Source organism: Anas acuta, chromosome 1, assembly GCF_963932015.1.
Source record: "Anas acuta chromosome 1, bAnaAcu1.1, whole genome shotgun sequence".
In the NCBI taxonomy this organism is placed as follows: domain Eukaryota; kingdom Metazoa; phylum Chordata; class Aves; order Anseriformes; family Anatidae; genus Anas; species Anas acuta.
The window spans coordinates 116558259-116578513 of record NC_088979.1 but is presented as its reverse complement, the minus strand read 5'-3'; the positions used below and the strand labels follow the sequence as shown (position 1 = coordinate 116578513).

Genomic DNA, 20255 nt, shown 5'->3' with positions numbered 1-20255 from the left:
TGCATTGGGCCTCTGCCATCCTGATTGCTGGAAAACCCCACTAATTTCACGCTAACTCGCCCTAGATCACCACTTGTATTTTAGGCTGCCCTGTCAGGCTTAAAATGAAGTAAAATCAGAACAATACTGAACCAGCAGAACATCTGAGGGAATATGCCAAGGGAAAATACTGTATTGGACTTTTTATTCCTCTGCTTGGTTTAAGAAGGCACAGAGGTTTAGATTATCCTCCCTCTATTTTTTTTCCCCAAGTAATCTGCAGCTGAGGAAGACTGAAGGCTCAACACTTTGAGCTCAACATTGCTGTGTTTTTCCCCCTTAGAGATAAATTAACTACTAAGAAAGAAATCATCTTAAAAGTACAATACTCATTTTCTTCTAGTATCTTCCACCAGAAGAACTCAAAAAGCTGCACATACTTTTTAATGCACTTATCAACCACAAATCTGGAAAACTGGACTTGCAACTACTGAGTCTTTCACAAGAGGTATCAGCTCTTGGTGAAAAACCTTCTTTTTGTTTTCAGTAACGCAAAGAAATAGCTTTTGGGACCCAGAATGAGAATGAAACATTTAATCAGTCCCATCTCATGCAGCCAAAGTCTCACCTCTGGCTAATAAGGAAAAAAATGTTCTTGATGTAGCCACACTGCACTACACTGGGATTTGCGTGTTATTCTGATGCATGGACCGCTTGATTCATAAAAAAATGAAATTCTATGAAAAAGCTAAAGGTCAAACATTTTCACGTGTCACATACACCACCAGGGCACTGAGAACCTCTCAGCTCTAAGTGCAAAAAGCACAGAACTTAAATATCCATAAGTATCCATGTTAGGACTTGCAAGAGAACAGACAACCAGTCCCAATGCATCCCAAGGCTGAGCTGTTGTTCCATCACCTTGGCTTTATAATCCTAAATAGAACTGAAATAAACCCAGCTCAAAGCAAGGTTCTGAAAACTCAGCATACTAAAAAGTTGTTCTAATGTCCTAAGAGGCGCATATAAAACATGAAAGAAAAATATGAGCAATTAGGTTTTAGGGATTGTGATCTCACACATGAAAAAAAAAACATTTTCAACCGAAGTCAATGGAATTATATCCATTGACACGAAAACACAACACGGCACTCAAAAAAATTACCGTAAATCTTAAAATCCCCAGATGCAACCTCTGTGGCCAGTGTCTATATTAGCCACATGTGCATTATCCTGAAAGGAGGTTTCAATTATTTTTATAGTGAGATAATGTTCCCTTGACTATCTTAAAGTCTTAGTAGCACATAACAATTAAATTTCATTCTTCAGAAGACAATAGCAAACATCTGCAACTTTGAGTCTATACAAGAACTAGCAATTTTCCCATTTTCTTCCTGAGAAGGGTGACATCTCTCTGACTTTTCCACAATACCATAAAGCTACTGACAAGCTACATACAAGAATTTGAGGGGGAAGCAGGGGGAAGTCTTCTCTGAGGCCAAGTCCAAACTGGAAGTTTTGCACTTTGCCAGTTGCAAGAAAAATGGGAAACAAAACACTTCATTTTGTAATAAAGTATCAGCTAACACCCTTAGCAGAAGGAAACCCAGCCCTCACCAGCCAAATCTGACTTTCACTCAGTGAACTAAAAATATATTTGCAGAGGTTTGTTAATATGGTTGACCTCAAAATTTGGAACTTTCTTCCTTCCAGATGCAAAATAGCTCAGGATTCTGCGTTTTCAGGGAAGGATCCAAAGGCCCCTCTGCCGTCTAGTCCCTACTGAATTTAATCACCAGGCATTAGCGAATACAGCCAATTCTAGAAACTAAGGAACCAGTTATCCCCACTTTTGGATATAAAACTGAGCAGTTAGTCTCTTCTGTGCTTTCTATGATATACTTTACAGCACTGCTATGCAAGCTTTAGCACATTGCATGATGCCAACGCTGACCTTTCCCAGCAGAGCTCTCCTGTGTTTGTTTGATCCTAATACATGTAATTAGAGGAAAGAAAATAGGACAATTATCAGGACAGAGATCAAATTTAGGTTCTTCTTTCCTCATCTCCACTTTTAAGACGATGTTAAAAAAAAAAACACAAAAATGTAAGAAAAAAGACACTACACATATTTAGTAATGGAGAGAAGCACAGGAAAGGTACCATGAAGGTGGCTATAAAAAAAGGCAACTTAAAGCTTGTTTCACCAGAGATACTGGCATATATTAGCCAGCAACAGCACTATAGGTCAAGCTGACTGTTCACAGCTAATCCAAACTACAGTTTGATTTGTGTGTGCTAGAAACTTAAGAAAAAGTATTTCAGGTTGTTGGCTTTGTTGTTGTTTAAAAAAAAAAAAAAAAAGGTAGCAGTAGTGTCATCAGACCTTCTTCCCTATGGACATGTGATTAAAAGAATAAGTGGATCACATCAGTTTCTTTAAGATGTATAATTATCCAATTTTCCTAGCAAAACCTCAGGGCAAACAGATAGGAAGTTTGTTGTGTTTGCACATAAAGAAAATAGACTCAATTTACTGGAGAATGATGTTCTCTTTCTCCTCTAAATGACTGTTCACCTGCATGGTTACCATCAGTATGTCCTTCCCCTGCCTACCTCACCTGAAATGCGGCCTCCAGAAGTCCAGCAGCACAGTGGCCAGAGTCCTCTTGCAGCAAAACCCAAATCCCACCTGACGTCCTTTACAACAGTACTTAGCAGAGATGCAGACCTCGTTAGCTGCTCTGCAGACCTTGGGACAGGGAATATTCATTAGAGAAGCTAATGGAGGTTACTTGCATTCATGGAAGGAAGGAATCCCAATCCCCACCAGCAGCTCCAGCACACTAATATCAGCAGCTCCAGCACACTAACATCAACATACAAATTACAATCTGACACACAATGGGACCACCTCCAAGCGGAGCCAGTGGTATAGAAGAGCCTTTTTAACACAGAAATGCAGAGCAATGTGTTCTCCTACAGCTTAAACTCATTGTGGGTGGTTGGAAAAAGCATACTTTCTACCAGCAATATGGACAATCTTCAGGCAAGGATGTTAGCGCCTGAGAAGAGGGGAGGGGAGCGAAGGAAACCAGCTTCATTTCGTGACATGACATGGAATTTGACATGCTTTTCAAGGCAGTAAGTCAGCCCAGGAGAAATGCTACATCTGGGAAAATGGCTGTGTAACAGGGGCACTGCACTGAGATAGCAGGTCAGCCTCAACCTCTTCAGATTTCCTTTTTTAGCGGAGATGATATTGCCCCCCAGAAAAACTAATCCTCTTCAAAACTGAAGGGAACAGGCAGTCTTGCATTCAATTTCTTGTGAGAAATTCCAACACCCAATTAAGTTACCAGAGATCTGTCCCATTTATGTGAGAGGTGTCACCAGAATATTCAGAAACTGAACTATAACCTGTAGTTACAGAGGCAGAGATGATGCATTTCCACATGTGTATTAGAACAGAAATTAGGACAGTGCAACACAGATTCAGAAAAACAAACCTCCTCTTAGATGTGGGGCTGAACTGAGCTCAAAACAAAAATTACCCAGATTAAATAGCCACATTCTGAAGCCCCGGATATAAACCTGTGACCCTGGCATGCCAGGGACCTACCTGTGAGATGTGTGGAGAACCACCAGGGCTTAGCAAACACACCTTGCAGCCTAGCGTCCCCTGAAGCCACTGAGCGAGACTTGCCAAGAATAGGGATTTAAATATGGATTTAATCCAGGCTGTGGCAGCACGGCTCACCAAGAATAAGGTGTCTGTGGGGCAGCAGATAGCCCAGCGGCATGTACTGCACAGAGGATCAGGCCAGTGGAGACACAGAAGGCGGCAGGGCTGGAGGGGCTCTCACCCACACAGCCAGGCCAGGCTCCACCAGGCCCTGCCCGACTGGTGCAAACCCAGGACGAGATGGACCTAAACAGGCTGTAGGTATGAAGGATCAGGAGTGCGGGGAGATGCAGATATGTGGCATGACCTACAGGGAACACAACATCTGCTCTCACAAACTACCCAGTGAGTCACCAGGGTGGAAAATACAGCGTCTGCTCTAGTCCTTCTGAGGAAGGAGCCATTTGCAAGGCTCTAATTGGCCTCAGTGGGGATCCCTCGTTAGTCATCCCGGTTCGCTGTGAAGCGGAGGTACTTTCTGTGAATGGCCAAACCACAGCGATGAAACAGATTTCTTCAAGACTGAGAGACGTGAAGCAATCCCCTGCCACAACAAAGATCCTATCAGCTACTGTCATCATCCTGCATTCTCATTTGTGAGTGAAGATGCTCAGTCTGACCGCTTCTGTGTCAAACGGAAGAAAATGGCCTGCTGAGAAGGAAGCTTTGGATTTTTTCTTGGCAATGCACACTGGGCCTGGGCTCCAAACTCTGACACACCACATGTAAGCAGATTATGTTCTTTGCCCAGCAAACAAGGAGCTGCATCTCCACAGCAAGACATGGAGCTCTCATAGCTAACATCTAGCTATAACTCAGCTATGTAAAAACAAAACAAAATCAAACCCAGAGACTGGAAACTGAGCCATCAATCAGGCAACACCTATTAAAAGCTACAAAGATGCTAAAAAAGTTAAAATTCACAAAAGAAGTGATGTTAATTGGAAAGGCTCAGGTAACCTCCAGCAAAGCAGCAAGTCACAAAGGAGCTCTGGCTGGCCAAGACAAGGAGGAGGCAGCAGGAGAGGGCAGCACCATCCACTCAGTGCCAGCATGCAGGACACGGAGTAGGGAGGTTGACTGGCACCGCTCCTTGTAGGCATGGCTAGCTCCAGTGTGTCTCCAGCTCCAAGGGCTGCATGCACATGTACAAAAGAACAAGATGCCAACAGGCAATTGTGCTGGACAGCACGCTTTCCCCCTGCCAGATACAGCTTAGAGTTGCAGCTGTTTGATTTTTACCTGATTTCAAAGACTATCTAGCACATTGGGACAAATTCCCAAGGGATGGTGATTCACTGGCAAGGATGAAGAGTCCCAGCAGGGTTCTCCATGCATAGGGATGAAACTTCTGTAGCTTTTCTTCCAGGGTCCCCCCTTGACATTCATTTAACATATTTCATACTTAAAGTCACAACACTCCTGAGCACATATGTATAATAGTGCTCTTCTTGTACAGTCCAGTAAAAGAAACTACTGGGAAGCAGTCACACATTTTTTCTTTAAAAGGAAATTCAAGAGATCCTAGTTTTGATTCTCTGAAGAATTCCTCCAGCCATTTTGATACGTGGGGGATATACAGAACCACGAGGAAGCAATAGTTTATCCTAGAGCAGAAACTGCACTTTTGTTTCACTGGGGAGGGGAAGGAATGAGGAGAATTAACAGATCATGCATTCATTACAAATACCAGACATCTGAAAAACAGAATGAAAATAGATTGACTAAACTTTTCTATAGTCACTGTCAAAGGAAACAAGTATCATTACCTAGAAACAAAGCATCTATACAGTACCAGTACTGTGTGATTTGGTTTTGTTACGCTGTGTGAAATGCAGAGCAAAGCGGTCCCTCAATCTGAAGAATTTAATCCAGAACTAATCCAAATGCAGAACAAGTAAAGGCAGCAAAGAGTTTAATTTTATTTTTTTAAAAGGATGTTTGTCTTATACAAGCCAATGATGTATGATTAGGTGGCTTATTATGAGGTTATGCCTTGTTTTCATATTTGTTTTATTCAAAGTATAAATGAAAAAAAACATATATTCAGGCACAAACGTGCCTATAACAACTTTTATTCATAACACATCTGTTTCACTCTCCTTTAACTTACTTTTGAACTCTAGTTCCTTAGATACCTTTCAATGAAAAAGATGGCCAAGTTTGCACATTGACTTGAGCTGATTTCTAGGAAGCATGTAAGTAGGAGCTCATCACAGCTGGCTCCCAGTAACACCCTCTGACCACTCTGTGGGGACAGCTGTAGAAACCCACCACTGCTCTTAGCCATCAACAAGAGTTGGGGAGAAATTGCTTTTTTTCTATCTTGCACTCAAAGAGGACAAAAGCTCATCACGTGCAAGACAATACACAGCTCTTAGTTGTGGCTGAAGTTTGTGTTACATTACATTGACAGAACTGCAGAAAAGTAAGCAGAAATGCAATAAATTATATTCCTAAGAAAGCAGCAGCCACCCAAGAAATGAGCTAGTACAATAGCAAGACCTTGCATCACCAGGTGTTTTAGGTCATGAACGCAAGCAAGCAGGAAGAGCGTTGGGTAAGCAAACATCTCATTTAAGCTTCATGAGCTCAAAGTATGGGATATTTCACAAACTCTTCCCCAGCACGACGTTTAATTGGTTCACCCAACTAAATGACTCCAGGATGAACCAGAGATACTGTAAAAGAAATAAATTGCCCTTCTCTTAGCACAGATGCTACAGACAAGGAAATAAAGGAAGAGTCTTCATAAAGACGTGCTGTAAGCAGCTCCGTCTACTTAGGCCTAAAACCTCATCGCCCTGCAACTCTCTGTAGTGTATGGTAAAACCAATTCGGTGCTTATTTTCTTCTGAGCCTCTCACCCTGAATCTGCCAACTCTTTCCATCCTTTAGCTAGCCCCGATTGCTCCCATCTCTCCCTCACACCTCGATGCCATTAGCTCCGCTAGCCTACCGGGGGTCTTCACCGTGCCTCTGACGTACACAGGAATTCTTCTGTGAGCACAAAGGAATTCTACGGCCAACGCGCGTTTATAGCTAAAAGCAATAAACTGAAAATTGAACCGACACAGCAGTTAGATCAATTACATTTTCTTCCAGTGACTAATAATTTCTTTTGTTTTGTGTTTTAAAAGTAAATGAATAACAAGACTTACAGGCAGCTGAAGCATGGAAAAATATTTAATGTGAATTTCCAGAGCGCAGTGTTTCTGAAGCCCTGCCAGTCATGTAGGAGATAGAACACGGCATTGCTAATTACTCTCATGTGTAACCACAGTGACGTTATAACACAGGTTATTTAAAGCCTTGTGGGATTCGCTTAGTATTCTAGGTAAAGTACATTTTAAATGCATTTCCCTGGATGATGTCTGAAGGGGCATTCCAAAAACTGAAGTGCAAATTTCACAGCCTCTAGCACCGGCAATATATATCCTATAAAACAATCAGAAACTTTTATCTTTTGCAGAATAGCTGGGATCCCATGCCTTTGCAGACAGTTTCATACTTTGCTCCCTAAACAATAAAAATGTCACAAGAGCTGCTGCTAGCAGGTTGGAAGGAGGTCAGCAACATGAGTGTCAGGGGCTTTTTATTTCCTTTCTTCTAAACTCCTTGGGGAGTCTAGTGATCAAAACTTAGCAAAGTGCATAAATATGTTGCATAACAGGATTGCTAGATCTGTTGGCTTCATATTAGAAAGGCTATAAAACAAAATTCCTATTATGGATATTTCTTGATGTTTGGTAGTAAGTCATGCATTCCCACTACAGATAGTCATTTTCATCCTCTTGCCGTTAAGATCTCATTAAAGAGCATTGTTGCAATACTTTCACAAAATTACTGTAATTTGGGAGTTTTACTTTTGGAAAAAAATGTAACAGCATAATTAACATGTTGATCATTTCCACTCACTCTCTTAATTAATGCCAAAACAGCTGGAAGGCCTGCAGCATTAACCACTTGCTTGCTTTAGCTATCACACTGAGAGTGTGACCCATTTCTATAACATCAGCACTACCAGAAGCCAGAATCTTCCTGCACTTCTGGCCACAAGATCTGTTTGAATGGCCAGTACAGACTTGCAAGAGTATCTGAGATAAAGATTTATCTTACTAGAATCATCTTAACTAATATTTCACCACTGACCCATGCAAATGGAAAACAGACAAATTTGAAACATACTCTGTATTTAGTCTCAGGTGATGCCTGGGTCAAGCTCAGGAAGCTGGTTTTGATCTATGAAGTTCTCTGTACCTCTGTCCTAGCTGCCTAGGGAGAGCCTCAACTTTCCTCTTCTACTGTGATAGCCTGAGACATGGAATGAGCAGAGACAATCCTCCCAAGCTTTCCTTAACAAATACTAAATCTCTTTGGAGAAGTTTTATTTATAGTAACCCAATACTGTAGGCTACTGCGAATCACCAGCAAACCATTTTGAAGCTACACTAGTGTGACTGAGAGAAAAATCCTGCCCAAGCATAAGCCCTGTGTTAAGCCATGAACCAAATCTTAGTCACACTGCTTTAAATGGCAAACTTCCTATTGCTTTTGTAGGGACCAAAGTTTAAATCCCAGTTACAGAAATGAATCCATTTAAAAACACAAAAGGAATCTGGCATTGAATTTCCTCAATATATACATTAAGATATTTTGCTACATTTTCACAATGACGTTGAAAAATATTGAAAGTATCTGCCCCAAACTAGAATTTCACATCCCTTAGGATTTCTAAAGCATTCCACCCTCCCACTCTCATGGTACTTTATAAACAAGTTTTAACATCAATACAACACATGGCACATAACAGACCTCTCAAAAAAAAAAGGTTAAGTCACAAATTCTACAGTTTAGCAGTTCTGAACTGCTAAGTCACTCTTCCCTCCAAAATGTAAAGCAGTGCCTTAGAACTACAGATACAATTTGAATATTATTTCTTAACTTCAGAGAAAATACCAGTACTGAGCAACCTTAATGAAAAAAAAGCAAAAAAAGTAATAACCACTTTGATTTTGCATGAAAAAAAGAGGAAAAATATTTACAAAAAAAAAAAAGTACTACAGCTGAAGGAAAGAAATTAAGTGCTTGCACATCTGCTGAATTATGAGCATCTTACTGAACTACACAGTCCACAGCTTATCTGACATGAATGTGTCTCTGCTCCCAGTGAGAACTGTTAGATGTTTTAAAAGTCTCTAAGGACAGTTTATATGAATAGAAAATGTAAGAACCAAAAAACCACCTCCAAGTCTCTGATACATATATATATGAAAAGATCTGGGTTTAATCTCACAAAAGACTGATCTTTAAGCACAGGCAGTAATTTATTGACTATGAAAACGTTTGACTAGCCTAGGCATTACCCAAGGACCTCTTCATTCCTGAAGATGACATTATATAGCTAAAAGTCTGCTTTAAAAAAAAACAAGTCCATGTGCTTACCACCAAGGAGAAAGCAGAAGAAAAGCGTCTATTATCAAGACTGATGGTAAACATACTTCACATGTGTGTAGGACAGGCTTTCAGATAACAGTGGAGGAGAAGCAGCAGCTCTGAAGCTGGTGCTCCAAACAACGCAGCAGAAGCACTGCATATGGGGATAAGTTGTAATCTGCATTCACCAAGGATAGGGATAACAAAACAGAATTACTCATTTCTTAGAAGGGTTTCTAGTTTCTTTTTTGAGCCCAGAAATTGTTCTCTCAGCATAGCTGAATACTTCCTGCTGCCTCTCATCCTTCAGGTAAAGGGAAATAAAAGCAGCTAGTATATGATCACCAACAAGAACTGTGTCCCAGCCACAAAAAAGAAAAGCAGAAGGCTAGTTAGACACAATGGAGATAAGCTGCCTACAATAATGGTAGACGATGTCTAAGAGGAAAAAGTGCCTCTGATAGTAGCTTTTCCCTACTCATGCCATGAGTTTCACTCCACAGATTGAGTCACATACAAAATAGAGTGGGACTGAATAGATGCATGTGTTGCAAGTCTTTTTTTAACATTGAGTCAGTGGATCCTGAGAGATGTAAAAGGAATGCGATGGGAGAACCATGGGGTGATTTCACCCCACAGACCGGGGAGCAGTATGTTTCTGAGCATCAACACCACAATTACTGCAGAGATCTGCAGCAGCTCTGAGACACCCCCAGCCCTCTGCCCCGGCCCCAGCACCCCACAGCCTGGGTGTGTGCCCAGCTGGTGCTATGACAAGTCCTTGCCAACCTGCTGGCCTCAACGAACTGCAGACAAAACAGAGAGATCAGGAAAGCAACCCCCGAGAGACTTTCACGTGCCTTAGATATGCTTTGGGCTTCTCAGAGTTTGCTTCCTTCTTCTTCAGCCTGCACCCAGATAAAGTTGGGAATAGAAATCTCTGCTGAGCATATCATCAATCTCAATAAAGCAGGATGCAACATGCTTTTTTGTCATTGTGGACACAATCTTTACATCAAGCTACGTACTAATTTAAACAGTGTCAGGCAACACTCATCTTTCTAGGTTGCTGCACTCGTGGATCCGGGTAAGGTAGAGGATGTCTGAGTGATGCTCACATGCCTTCTGCAATCTGGCTCCACTATTTTGTAAGTTGATAAAGGTGAACAGGGAAGGTGAAAGGTCTAAGACATGGAAAGGAATAAACAGACACTCAAATTGCCAGCAAAAACAACTGGTTCACATGAGAGGGAGTAGACCTTCCATAATCTGGTGAAACTGCAACATCAGTTCTAAGGTCATTGCTTATATGTACATCACTACTTGTGCTCAGTCTGAGAGGGCTTCTACAAACTCAAAGATGAAGGAACTGAAGAAAGACACATTTGATGAATATTTTCTCTCATCACCTCCACAATGCTACTGTCTTTAAATGAGCACAGAAACATAAGATGTCCCTGACATCCAAATCTGATCTTTATTAACTAATCTTTCTTGCATTGCTCCAATCAGCTTAGCCAGTTCTTTTCACCCAAATGTTGCTGAGCTGGTGGTAAAAGCAAGTGGTCAATATATTGAAGAGATGTGAAACTAAAAATAAAATATAGCAACATGAAGTAAAATGCTGTTATGTTTTAACTTCTTCTCAGATTGCAAACAGACTTTAATGTTGTAATTATTTAAAAGAAAAGAAAAAAAAAAAAAACACAAAACTTTTCAAGGGCTAAACACTCTTTAAAGGAAATCTTACCTACCTACTTTCCATGCAGCACTTTTCAAAAAATCAATTTGAGTGGTTCATTCTCCTGATTTAGACTAAATTACAAAAGTTCATTTGATAATAAAGTCTAAGAACTGCACATTTTGTTTGCAGCCACCAACTGGTGACAATCTTGCTGAGCAGGTAACTTTCCATGTATTGAAAGACTCAAAGTCAAAACACAAAACTAAGTAAGTTCCTGCATGTGGTTGTACTTGCCTCAAAGGGCCTTAAGTGTACCCACAAAATATGAACAGAAAGTCAAATGATCCTATAACTCTAGTTTCAGAATTTATCAATACAGTTCTATTACAATTTTTAAATAATTTTATTTGCTTCCAAAAGAGGCAAATATTTCATCTGGTGTTTCTTTCTATGACTTTTCCAGCAGAAAATAAAACATTTGATTATTGGCCCTAAAAACTGGGTTCTTTTATTTCAGAGTCAAGCCATTTCTCTTTTGTGGAAAGAAAGCTAATGTCAAGTGTACACTAGAAACAAACACGCAAACCACCATTGGGTTTCTAATTTTACAGGTTTTAACACGCTGAAGGCAAAAGAGTTCAGGTAGATGAAGATGAAAACGTAAGTTCAGGACTCAGCTCAGAACTGTCTTAAGTCAACTCTTCATTTTGCTGGCAAATTGAGAGAAGATGACCAGACAACATTGAAACATAAAGCAAACTAACCATACATAAAATTAATCAAAAGCACACCCATGCCATATTATTTCTTGAAAATAAATAGTGACTAGATTTCCATAAGAAGCGGGTGCATGTTTAAAGTGCAGTGGGCACTGCCATTAGCTCAGCCTTCACTCTGTATTCATACCTTTCACAACAATGTGATGAAGCAGAGGATGTTAGGAGAAGACATAATCTTGCTAATCTAAAACCCAGGTAGCCAGCAGAGCTAAGTGAGAGCTGACTGTGTAATTTATCAAGGAGTTAACCCCTTAAATAAGCTATTGCAGAGCTCCCTCCTGAGGGACTTCTCAATTGCAGTGAAAACTGTTCCAAATTCAGCTTCCACTGCTAGAATGAAAACAAACGCCACAAGGGCATGATGAGATGGAGGCCTTCACATAGGCACTGAGAGAAATGATGGGATCTCACATGCTGCTTCAGTTACCAGATCTAATAGTTTTAGTATGCCTGTAAAGACAGCCTTCAAACTGACATTGTTACATAGGTCAGAGCTCACAGATTCCAGGCAATCCATCATCAAAACCCTTCAAAAGCTGCAGCCAGATTTAACATCAGCACCTGATGGGGTGTTATTAAACAGACAGCCCTGCACTAAAGCACTCTCATCTAGGAGCTTACACAAACCATTCAAAGAATAAAATAAAAAAAATGTTATTATAATGTATGTAGTCACCTCATCTGACCTCAGCAAGAGAGCACGGGCGAATTCGTCATGCATGGCATTAAAACCAATGCCTAAGATTCAGTACTTTACAAACAGCACTTCTGTTTACTAAAGTAACAATGAAAGCCCTCCTTCTTCCATATTCCCTCCTCCATGGTGTTTTTCAGGGTGTCTTCTTTTGACAAAGACATAAAACTCAAGTCTTAGCCACTTACTGGGCTCCTTAGAAGATACAAACTTGTCCATCCTCACCCAGTGTTAGGTTGGCCAAATTCCAAACTAATTTATTCTGCTTGTCCAGATTTTCCTTTTGGTTTGGTAACCAAAGTAGCCGTAATTTCTCCATGTAACTCTGCTTCTTCTATCTTCTTATTTAACAGCCAGAATTTTTATTTTTCAAGTGGAGGAAAAGTCAAGCTAAAAACTTGTTTTGAAAGATTTTCCTTTAAAGGATGGTGAGATAGGAAGAAAAATGGCAACAGGAGGCAAAGAAGCTACTTTCGTTTTTAAGTTCTAAATGAGTGGAGGTCATCCACTCTAGCAAGATTTTAAAATTGAAAGGAAAATAACCATGATTAACAGATGCTTTTCCAAGAGCAGTGGTGAATAAAAATTACCACTGGGCAAATTCTGAAGAGATGAACTAGTTGATGATCAAGGAAAGAGGTGGTTGCATGCAGCTGCAAAGTAAGCAGCATATGTTATTTCAACAATCTTTGGAATTCATAGACACATTATGTTTGCATTTTCTGCAACGAATTGTTGCAAGCATGCCCATCAAGAGACAGGAGCTGTGTTCTAATGCTACTAGTGCTGTACAGAACCCAAAAGCATACATGGTTGCCAGTCTCTAACATCTCTCAGTTGGGATACTTTTACCCTTTACCTGCCTTTGGTACCTCCCCTAACATCTCATAAGAAGTCCTGTGCAGTCCCCAAATGCTCTTGCCCTCCATCCCATCATGTGTCCCATGCACCTTAGCAGCAAACCCCCTCAGTCCAAAAGGTGCTTTGGCATTGACTCATCTTGATGGGGTTCAGACCTGGACCCTGGGGCTGAGGCTCTCCTGTGACAGCCTTGGAAAGGGCCCAGACAAGATGTCCCTTCCTTTGCATCCTTAATTTGGCTTCCTGCCTGCCATTGTGCCCCTGTGATCCTCCAGCTTTATGGACCTGGGCCTTTGGTGGGCTGATGGCCTCTTTGATGGCCAGGGAGGAGCTGCAGCACGCCACTTGCCTTTGTCTGCTCTCACATAACCTAACAGACCTTCCCTGTGCAAGAGTGACCTGGCATCTAAAACACCCTCCCAGCTTTTATTTTCTTTTCAATTTATTTTCCTGTATAATTGGCGAACATCTGCTCTTCCTATTGAGCATTTGGTATAATTTAGAGGAAGAATGAAAGGCATTTGTATTAGAAACACAAACAGAGGCATCAAGATCAGACCAAACAATCCTCACAGAAAGCATGAAAATAAATTCCAGCTAAACGCAAAGGTGAATTTTCTGAATTCCAATACCCCTCTTTTTAGAGGGGTGTGCAGTAAGCATTTTTCTGCAGTCACCAACTCTTAATTTATTAACACTAAATTAGAACTTTGGAATTCTTCAAATGTTCACCCTGCGTACCTTCAGCCTGGCCCAAACAATACTTCATGAGCTGGATTTGATGCACAAGATCGTTTCAGCTGACCCAAGGCATTACTGTGGGAGAAGAGGAGAAAGACATTGGCCCTTCTGGGCCAGCAAAGCCGGGCTTGCTGACTGCACCCTGGATGAAAGGCGCTTTTCCTTTTCTGACCAAGGACTGAACACAGAAGCCTGATGAAGTTACAGGGACCAACTCTTTCAAATTGTGGGGAAAAAATTATGCTTATGTAATCTTTCTTTTGCCAAACATGAATCTGAGAGCTCAGCTGAGCTGACATTAGTGTTTCTTTAAAGTTCAAGAGCCAAAACATTTTTCAGTGCGATGCTCTTCTGACTTCCACCATTGACTATAGGCTCTGCTGAAAAAAAAAAAATAAATAAAAGAAGCAAAGCTACACCATAATCCTAAAAGTCATCAACAATTTCATTAGGATTAGGCAAAGCATTTTGTTTCAAGTATAGCTCAGAGGGCAAGAATTGGAAATCCAGGGACACCGAGAATCCTATATAAGCAAATAAGCAACAGCATTACCCTGCGTTAGGTCCCAGGGGCTACAGATACTATTTGATGCCTGTTTACCTGCGTGTCAGTGGGTTACCTTGCTTGCCTAGAAGCAAGGAAAGAGGCAGCCTCAAGTGCCTTCAGACAAATTGCAGTTTTTTCACTTTGTTTCTTAAATTGGAAACTTATCTCTTCACTGAGAGCACAGTCCCATTGTTTTCCAAGCAGAGTCTGTTCATAGCATGCTCCCTGAAGACACGAATTAAGGTGTAAATTTATTGATTTTCTGTATCATCTCATATAATGGTCTATCACTTAAACAACACACAAGAAAAGAAAAGATTAAGAATCTGTCTTTACCAATAAATAAATAATTTAAATTTAAGAAGATGACAAATAACAAAACCCCACTAAAACCACCAAAACCCCAACAACGCTGATTCCTGGAAAGCCCATTTCATAATTTGCCAGGAAATGGCAGTGATGTATATAAATTTCAAAATAATAAACATTAAATAAACACAGACAACCATCACTAGAAAGACTGTTATGAAAGCCTTTTGCAACAGCGATAAACCCCAAATCCTGAAAAATTGTCCAAGAACACATGGTCAAAACAAATACAAGAACTGTCTTATAAACTGCATGTAAATTAAGAACAAAACAGCAATAGCCTTCAGATTATATCTGCAATGGGAAATGGCTCATCCAAGAAAGGGATGCCAACCCACCTGCCTCAGCCATGCCTGAGCTTGGGTTGGTTCTCAATCTCCCTCAAGTTTCTATCAACCTGAACAATGTTTGAGCATCCTGACAGGCAGAAAACCAGTCTTGAGTTCAGAAGATGTTGTATACCTATATAGGGAAAAACAGTCTCTTCTGACCATCTCATGATAAATTAATAAAAAAAAAAGAAACAACCCATGAGAACATACCAATGTGAAGAGGCGTGACACAAAACACCAGCTCCCTCTTCTTTAAATAGCCTCCACTTGGCAAAGAGTAAAGGGGTTATTGCTGAGTTGTCTGCCTGAACAAATACTGAGGGATGACTTCAGGTTAACAAGGTTAAAGAAACAGTTGAGAGAAGTAGTTCCATTTTTAACTATTTTTAATTTAGAGGCCACAAAATATTTTCCAGCAAAGAGAAAATACAAAGTAAACAGAAGGGGCAGTTTTTTGCATCCCTCCAACCCTCCTTTTATGTTAAATTTTAGATACCCCATAAGAAGGATGGGGTTGATTGCTGCTACCCCTAACCCAGCCTCTGGGTCTGTCACCACTGAAACTGAAAAAGGTGTTTTTGTTATTCTCAACAACAGCATTTTGCAGCAGCACATAATGCTTCTGCATTGTTATATCCACTGCTAAAATCTTGACGAACTGTTCTACAAGCCTCTTTTGACTTAGCAACAGCCAAGCTTGTTTTGGTAGCTGTGGACCTCTTCCATTTTCATCATTTCCTTCAAAGCTGATACGTATTTCCAAAGTTCCCAGTGGCTTTAGAGACAGCCACCAGCAACTCTTAGAGGATGCCACTCAAAATAAGTAAATAAATAAAGAGGCAAAATAAACACAAACAGCAAGATAAAAAGGCACAACAGGTTTGCTTTGCTTGGTGGGGCTAACCATGGAGCAGCAACATAAAAACCCTACTTAAAAAATTCTATAAAATCCTTGCTGTTTCAATTCTATCTTACACCTGAATCCTGCATATATGCAGTGTGACAGCCTTCAGGATTTCTTCCAAAAAACCTCATTACAATATACAGTTTCTTCTGCAGTGAGCAAACTAACATCATGTGGTAAAACTGTGGGACTCTCATGGATTCTGGCTACAGGTGTCATTAAAGTAATGCGTACGCACAGCTGGGGAAAGCTGAGATTCAGCATCGGTGTCAGCGTGTCTCAGGCCACTCCACAAACGACTCATTTCTAGAAACTCCAATAAACTCCAAATCGTGAATCTTAATTGGAAAACCTTTCAGGCTTTCCAAAAGTTAATTTTATTATAGCAAAAAGTAAAAGCTAAAGTACTGAGATATTTGATTTCTATCAACATGATAAAAATCTCACTATTGGGGAAAAAAAAAAAAAAGATGGTTGATTTTGGCTGTGGTTGCTGCTGCTGTTGTTGCTTTGCTATGCTTTGTTTTAAGTAAAGCTACATTTTTAAACAGTGACAAAGCTCAGTAACGAGTTATTAGTTATACTTGTATGGTTAATCTATGTTAGATTCTCCATCACCTGAAGCCTTTAAATCAGCAGCAGGCACCTCCTTAGAAGATAAGCGGTAGCTCAGCCAAGTTTATTGAGTTGTACTAAAAGCTGCTAGATTAGGCTCTACAGTTTATGTTTATATAAGATTGCAACCATGACATAACGTCTCTTACCATAAGTGTCTACTAACCTATAAAATATCCAAAATACAAAGGCCCTATGAGCTACTACCTCTCATGGATGCAAGCATTGGCACTTGAAACAGACTGTTGTATGGCAAATGAGAAACAAATGCAGAAACATCAACAAGGGCTGCTTCAGTGAGATATGGAGAATACCACAACCATTATCATGTTACAAATATAGCGCTAAAAATAAAACCCCACATCTTAAAAGAGTGCAAATACATCTACTGAAGATATCTGCCTTACTAGTGCCATGGCAACTGCACGAGTAAATACACACACTGACCTCAAGGAGTAGCAACTTCACCCAATTAAGAGCATTGCTTATAAAGGGAACGAATAAGCAAGAGCCGGCTGACCACATATCCATGAAAGCTTGAAATGTTTTCTGCTTCCAGGGAGTATTTCAATGCCTTTGTTATTATTTTGAGAGAAAGCAAGAGAGAAACAAGGTATTTGTCCCTAGTTTTACAGTCCCTGAGCGCACGAAGTTATCCAACTGAGCAGATGCACACTTTGAGGACTTCTCCAAATCCAACCCGTCTCACTTCCATTCCCCTTGGAACTGAGAAGCCTAGCACCAACACCCTTAGCTAGACCCCAACCCCACAGGCTGATCTAACCTTACACAAGCCACCCCACTGCTTGCCTTCACCCTGGAGACAATGACCTGCTCATACAAATCAGCTGACAAATTCAAAATGAAACAGCTAAATCTGCCCATTCAGGGATTACCTTGCATTTCACCACTGTCTGCTTGAACAGCTTTCATGCTGCTATGATTCACTGCTCAAATTTGTCAGCAATGCTGTGCACAATTGGATAGACCTGTAAGAATGGACTTATGAGGGTGATCTGAGACTGGTTCCTTAGGAAGCAAACCTTCTGTGATATGTTTTACAACGGTCTGTCAGACGTTGTCCCTTACCACTGCTGGCCAATTCCAAAAGGCAGAGAGAAGTCCTGAAAATATTAAGTTCCTAAAAATCTGGTGAAAAGTCAGTACAGACAAAGGAAGATTATGATCAGAGCATGCATGGAATTAAAAATAGGCAAACTCTGCTGTTATACATCCTGCTTGGTGATACAGCACCAACATTGCTGCTGACTGGTCTCTTGCCTGGAGGAGCTTCAGACAGGGAACACGGTGTGAAGCTTAGGCCATTGCAGAGCTCCCGGTACCCAAGCAGAAAAGGACACAGATCTGTAGGAAACCAGCCATCATTACATCTTCAGTCCACAAACAACCTGGATATGCTTGTTTAACCATAATGTATTTTTCTATTATGGCAAATTACAACGTATGCATGTTCACAAGTTCTCCACATCTGAGCAAAAACCCAAACCAGAAAAACCCACCTAGAATAACGTATTACTTACATCTCCCACAATAAATCTAACTGTAACAGTTGTAGGCTTACTCACAGACTGCATTAGCAATTTAAATATTGTCTAACAAGCAGCTAAGAGCTAAATAGACTTTTTCCCTTTAAAAAAAGTCTTACAAGTGAGAAACTTTGAAAAGCTGACACTCATTACCCCACGTCTTTACCATGACTAAGACAGACAAGCCTGAGTTACAAGCATTTCAGAATTTTGTGAAAACAACATTAACATGGGAACTGCTCTGCTGCTTCGTGACCCACTGAAACCAACTCAAAGTAATTGCTATGCACAGAGTTATTCCCAAAAAAGCAAGTCTGTAAGCCACCGAATGGGAAGAAAAGGCAAAAGAAGAGACTTGTGCATTTAATAACCAGTAACAGTTGAGACCGCTATTCTCTATCCTGCTCACCAACTTTTAAAAAGCTGTCATTTAAATGCCTAAAATACCTTATTTCTCGTGACTACTCAAGCAAGCTCTCCAGTTTGAGGGTCCTAACCACTGCTGCTGTTTAAAGCATCCAGAACATTACTTGCACATGCGCTATAAAAACAGTGCTTGCAGTAGGAGTGAAGCTTTTAAAATTTGGGGAGAACAGCCGTGGGGTTTTCCCCTTTTGAGAGCTTAAACTTTTATGAGCGAACCTAAAGGACTGCCAGACTTCTAAAGTGACAACACATTACGAAAAAATTTCCTATGTGTTTTGCAAATTTGAAGTCAGCCACATTTCAAAACTGACATCACGGTTTTTAATATCAGCTCTAATGAAATATAATTCTCCAATGACATAGCTGTGAAGTACAGCATTTTCATTTCACTAGCTGGCAGAGAGGTTCTGGCCTCATTATTATTACTACTTACGTAGAGCCAGAAGTGTTCTGGGCCTTGCACAGACACATCTGAAGACAAGGCCTCGTCCTCACATCTGCTGTAAACACAGAGACCACAGGGTATTCAGCCTAACAGAAGGGGCAGATTCATTTTCACATGGCTGCTATCGCCAAATCGTATGTTAACACACCAGAATATGAATACAGTGTAAGGAATAGTTGGCCTTCGTCTGCTCTCCAGTTTCAGTTTCACTAATCTCTTTGGGTGGGATTGAATAATTTTAGTTTGGGAGAGTTTCACTGTTGTTTTAAAAATTATTTATTTCTTAAATACCTACAGTACATGAAAAAAATAAAATAAAATCTGGCTATCAGCACAACCCTGAGGGGAACAGAGGTCAAGTTGGAAAGTAAAAATGATAGATGCTGTTTCAAATCTATTTCTTGTTTAGGTCACATTTCTTCTGTTGGATGAAAGAATGAGATATTTATTTTGAAAGCGCAGGTACCTGCACAGCTCATGGCAGTTTAACTGCACGTCAGTACAAATCAGAAAGCTCCCTGCTGCAAATGAGTGAACTATGTAAGTGAGCAGAGCTCTTCCTTTCCCAGACCCTGACAATCAAGGAGCAGGGATGAGAGAAAAAGCCAAAATTCTCTGCTTCCCTGAGGCCTACACCCACTTAACTGAGATGAAATCAGAGCATGGCAGGCTGCAATAGGAGACGGAGTCTGGCAACCTCAGGAGCCCCAGGATAGTTGTTAGGAACACCTGCCACAGGCACTTCTCGCTGAATTTGTTGTTGGGATAAGCAACAAGAGCAATGTTGTACTTCCCTTCACCTATGCCTCCTGCTCAATGCCTGTGATTCTTCAGGACACAGTGGTGTTACTCTGGGAAAGAAACATGCCTCAGCTTGGCTGTCCCAAGACATTTAAAGGCTCTGGAGACAGAGCATGGTGCTCTAGGGCTGAGCAACAACCCTGGTGTCATGCAGTGCTCAGGGATCCTGCCACCCAGGGGACTCCCATGCACACAGGAACAGCTCCAGTGCATGACAGTATATGACAGGGGTATTGCACAGCCAAGTATGAAGGGAAAAATCTAGGCCTGACCTGACAAAACACACATAGGACGAAGAAAAGGATAATCACCATCTTCTGGCCAAGCAGAAAGTGTGAGCTACTGTTGCTATCTAAACGCAACATCTCCAAGTGGCCACTGTGAGTGGAAAGCAGCAGGCTACAGCACCT

At 40.8% G+C, this 20255-nt stretch overlaps 2 protein-coding genes across 8 annotated transcripts in view; both read right to left on the bottom strand.

Moving 5' to 3' along the window:
* TOMM70 (translocase of outer mitochondrial membrane 70) overlaps positions 1 to 20255 on the bottom strand; it is a 286607-nt gene that overhangs the window by 39590 nt on the left and 226762 nt on the right. The window lies entirely within an intron of this gene.
* The window catches only part of CMSS1 (cms1 ribosomal small subunit homolog), a 231255-nt gene that overhangs the window by 53419 nt on the left and 157581 nt on the right, over positions 1 to 20255 (bottom strand). Inside the window, exon 1 of one of the 5 annotated variants that reach the window (XM_068695965.1) lies at positions 15238 to 15318. The exons of 3 other annotated variants lie outside the window; for them this stretch is intronic. In XM_068695965.1, the coding sequence (XP_068552066.1) occupies positions 15238 to 15274 (37 nt within the window). In that variant the 5' untranslated portion in view covers positions 15275 to 15318. Of the gene's footprint in view, positions 1 to 15113; positions 15319 to 20255 lie in introns of those variants that run through there. One more of the 5 variants, XM_068695967.1, reaches the window with a different exon arrangement.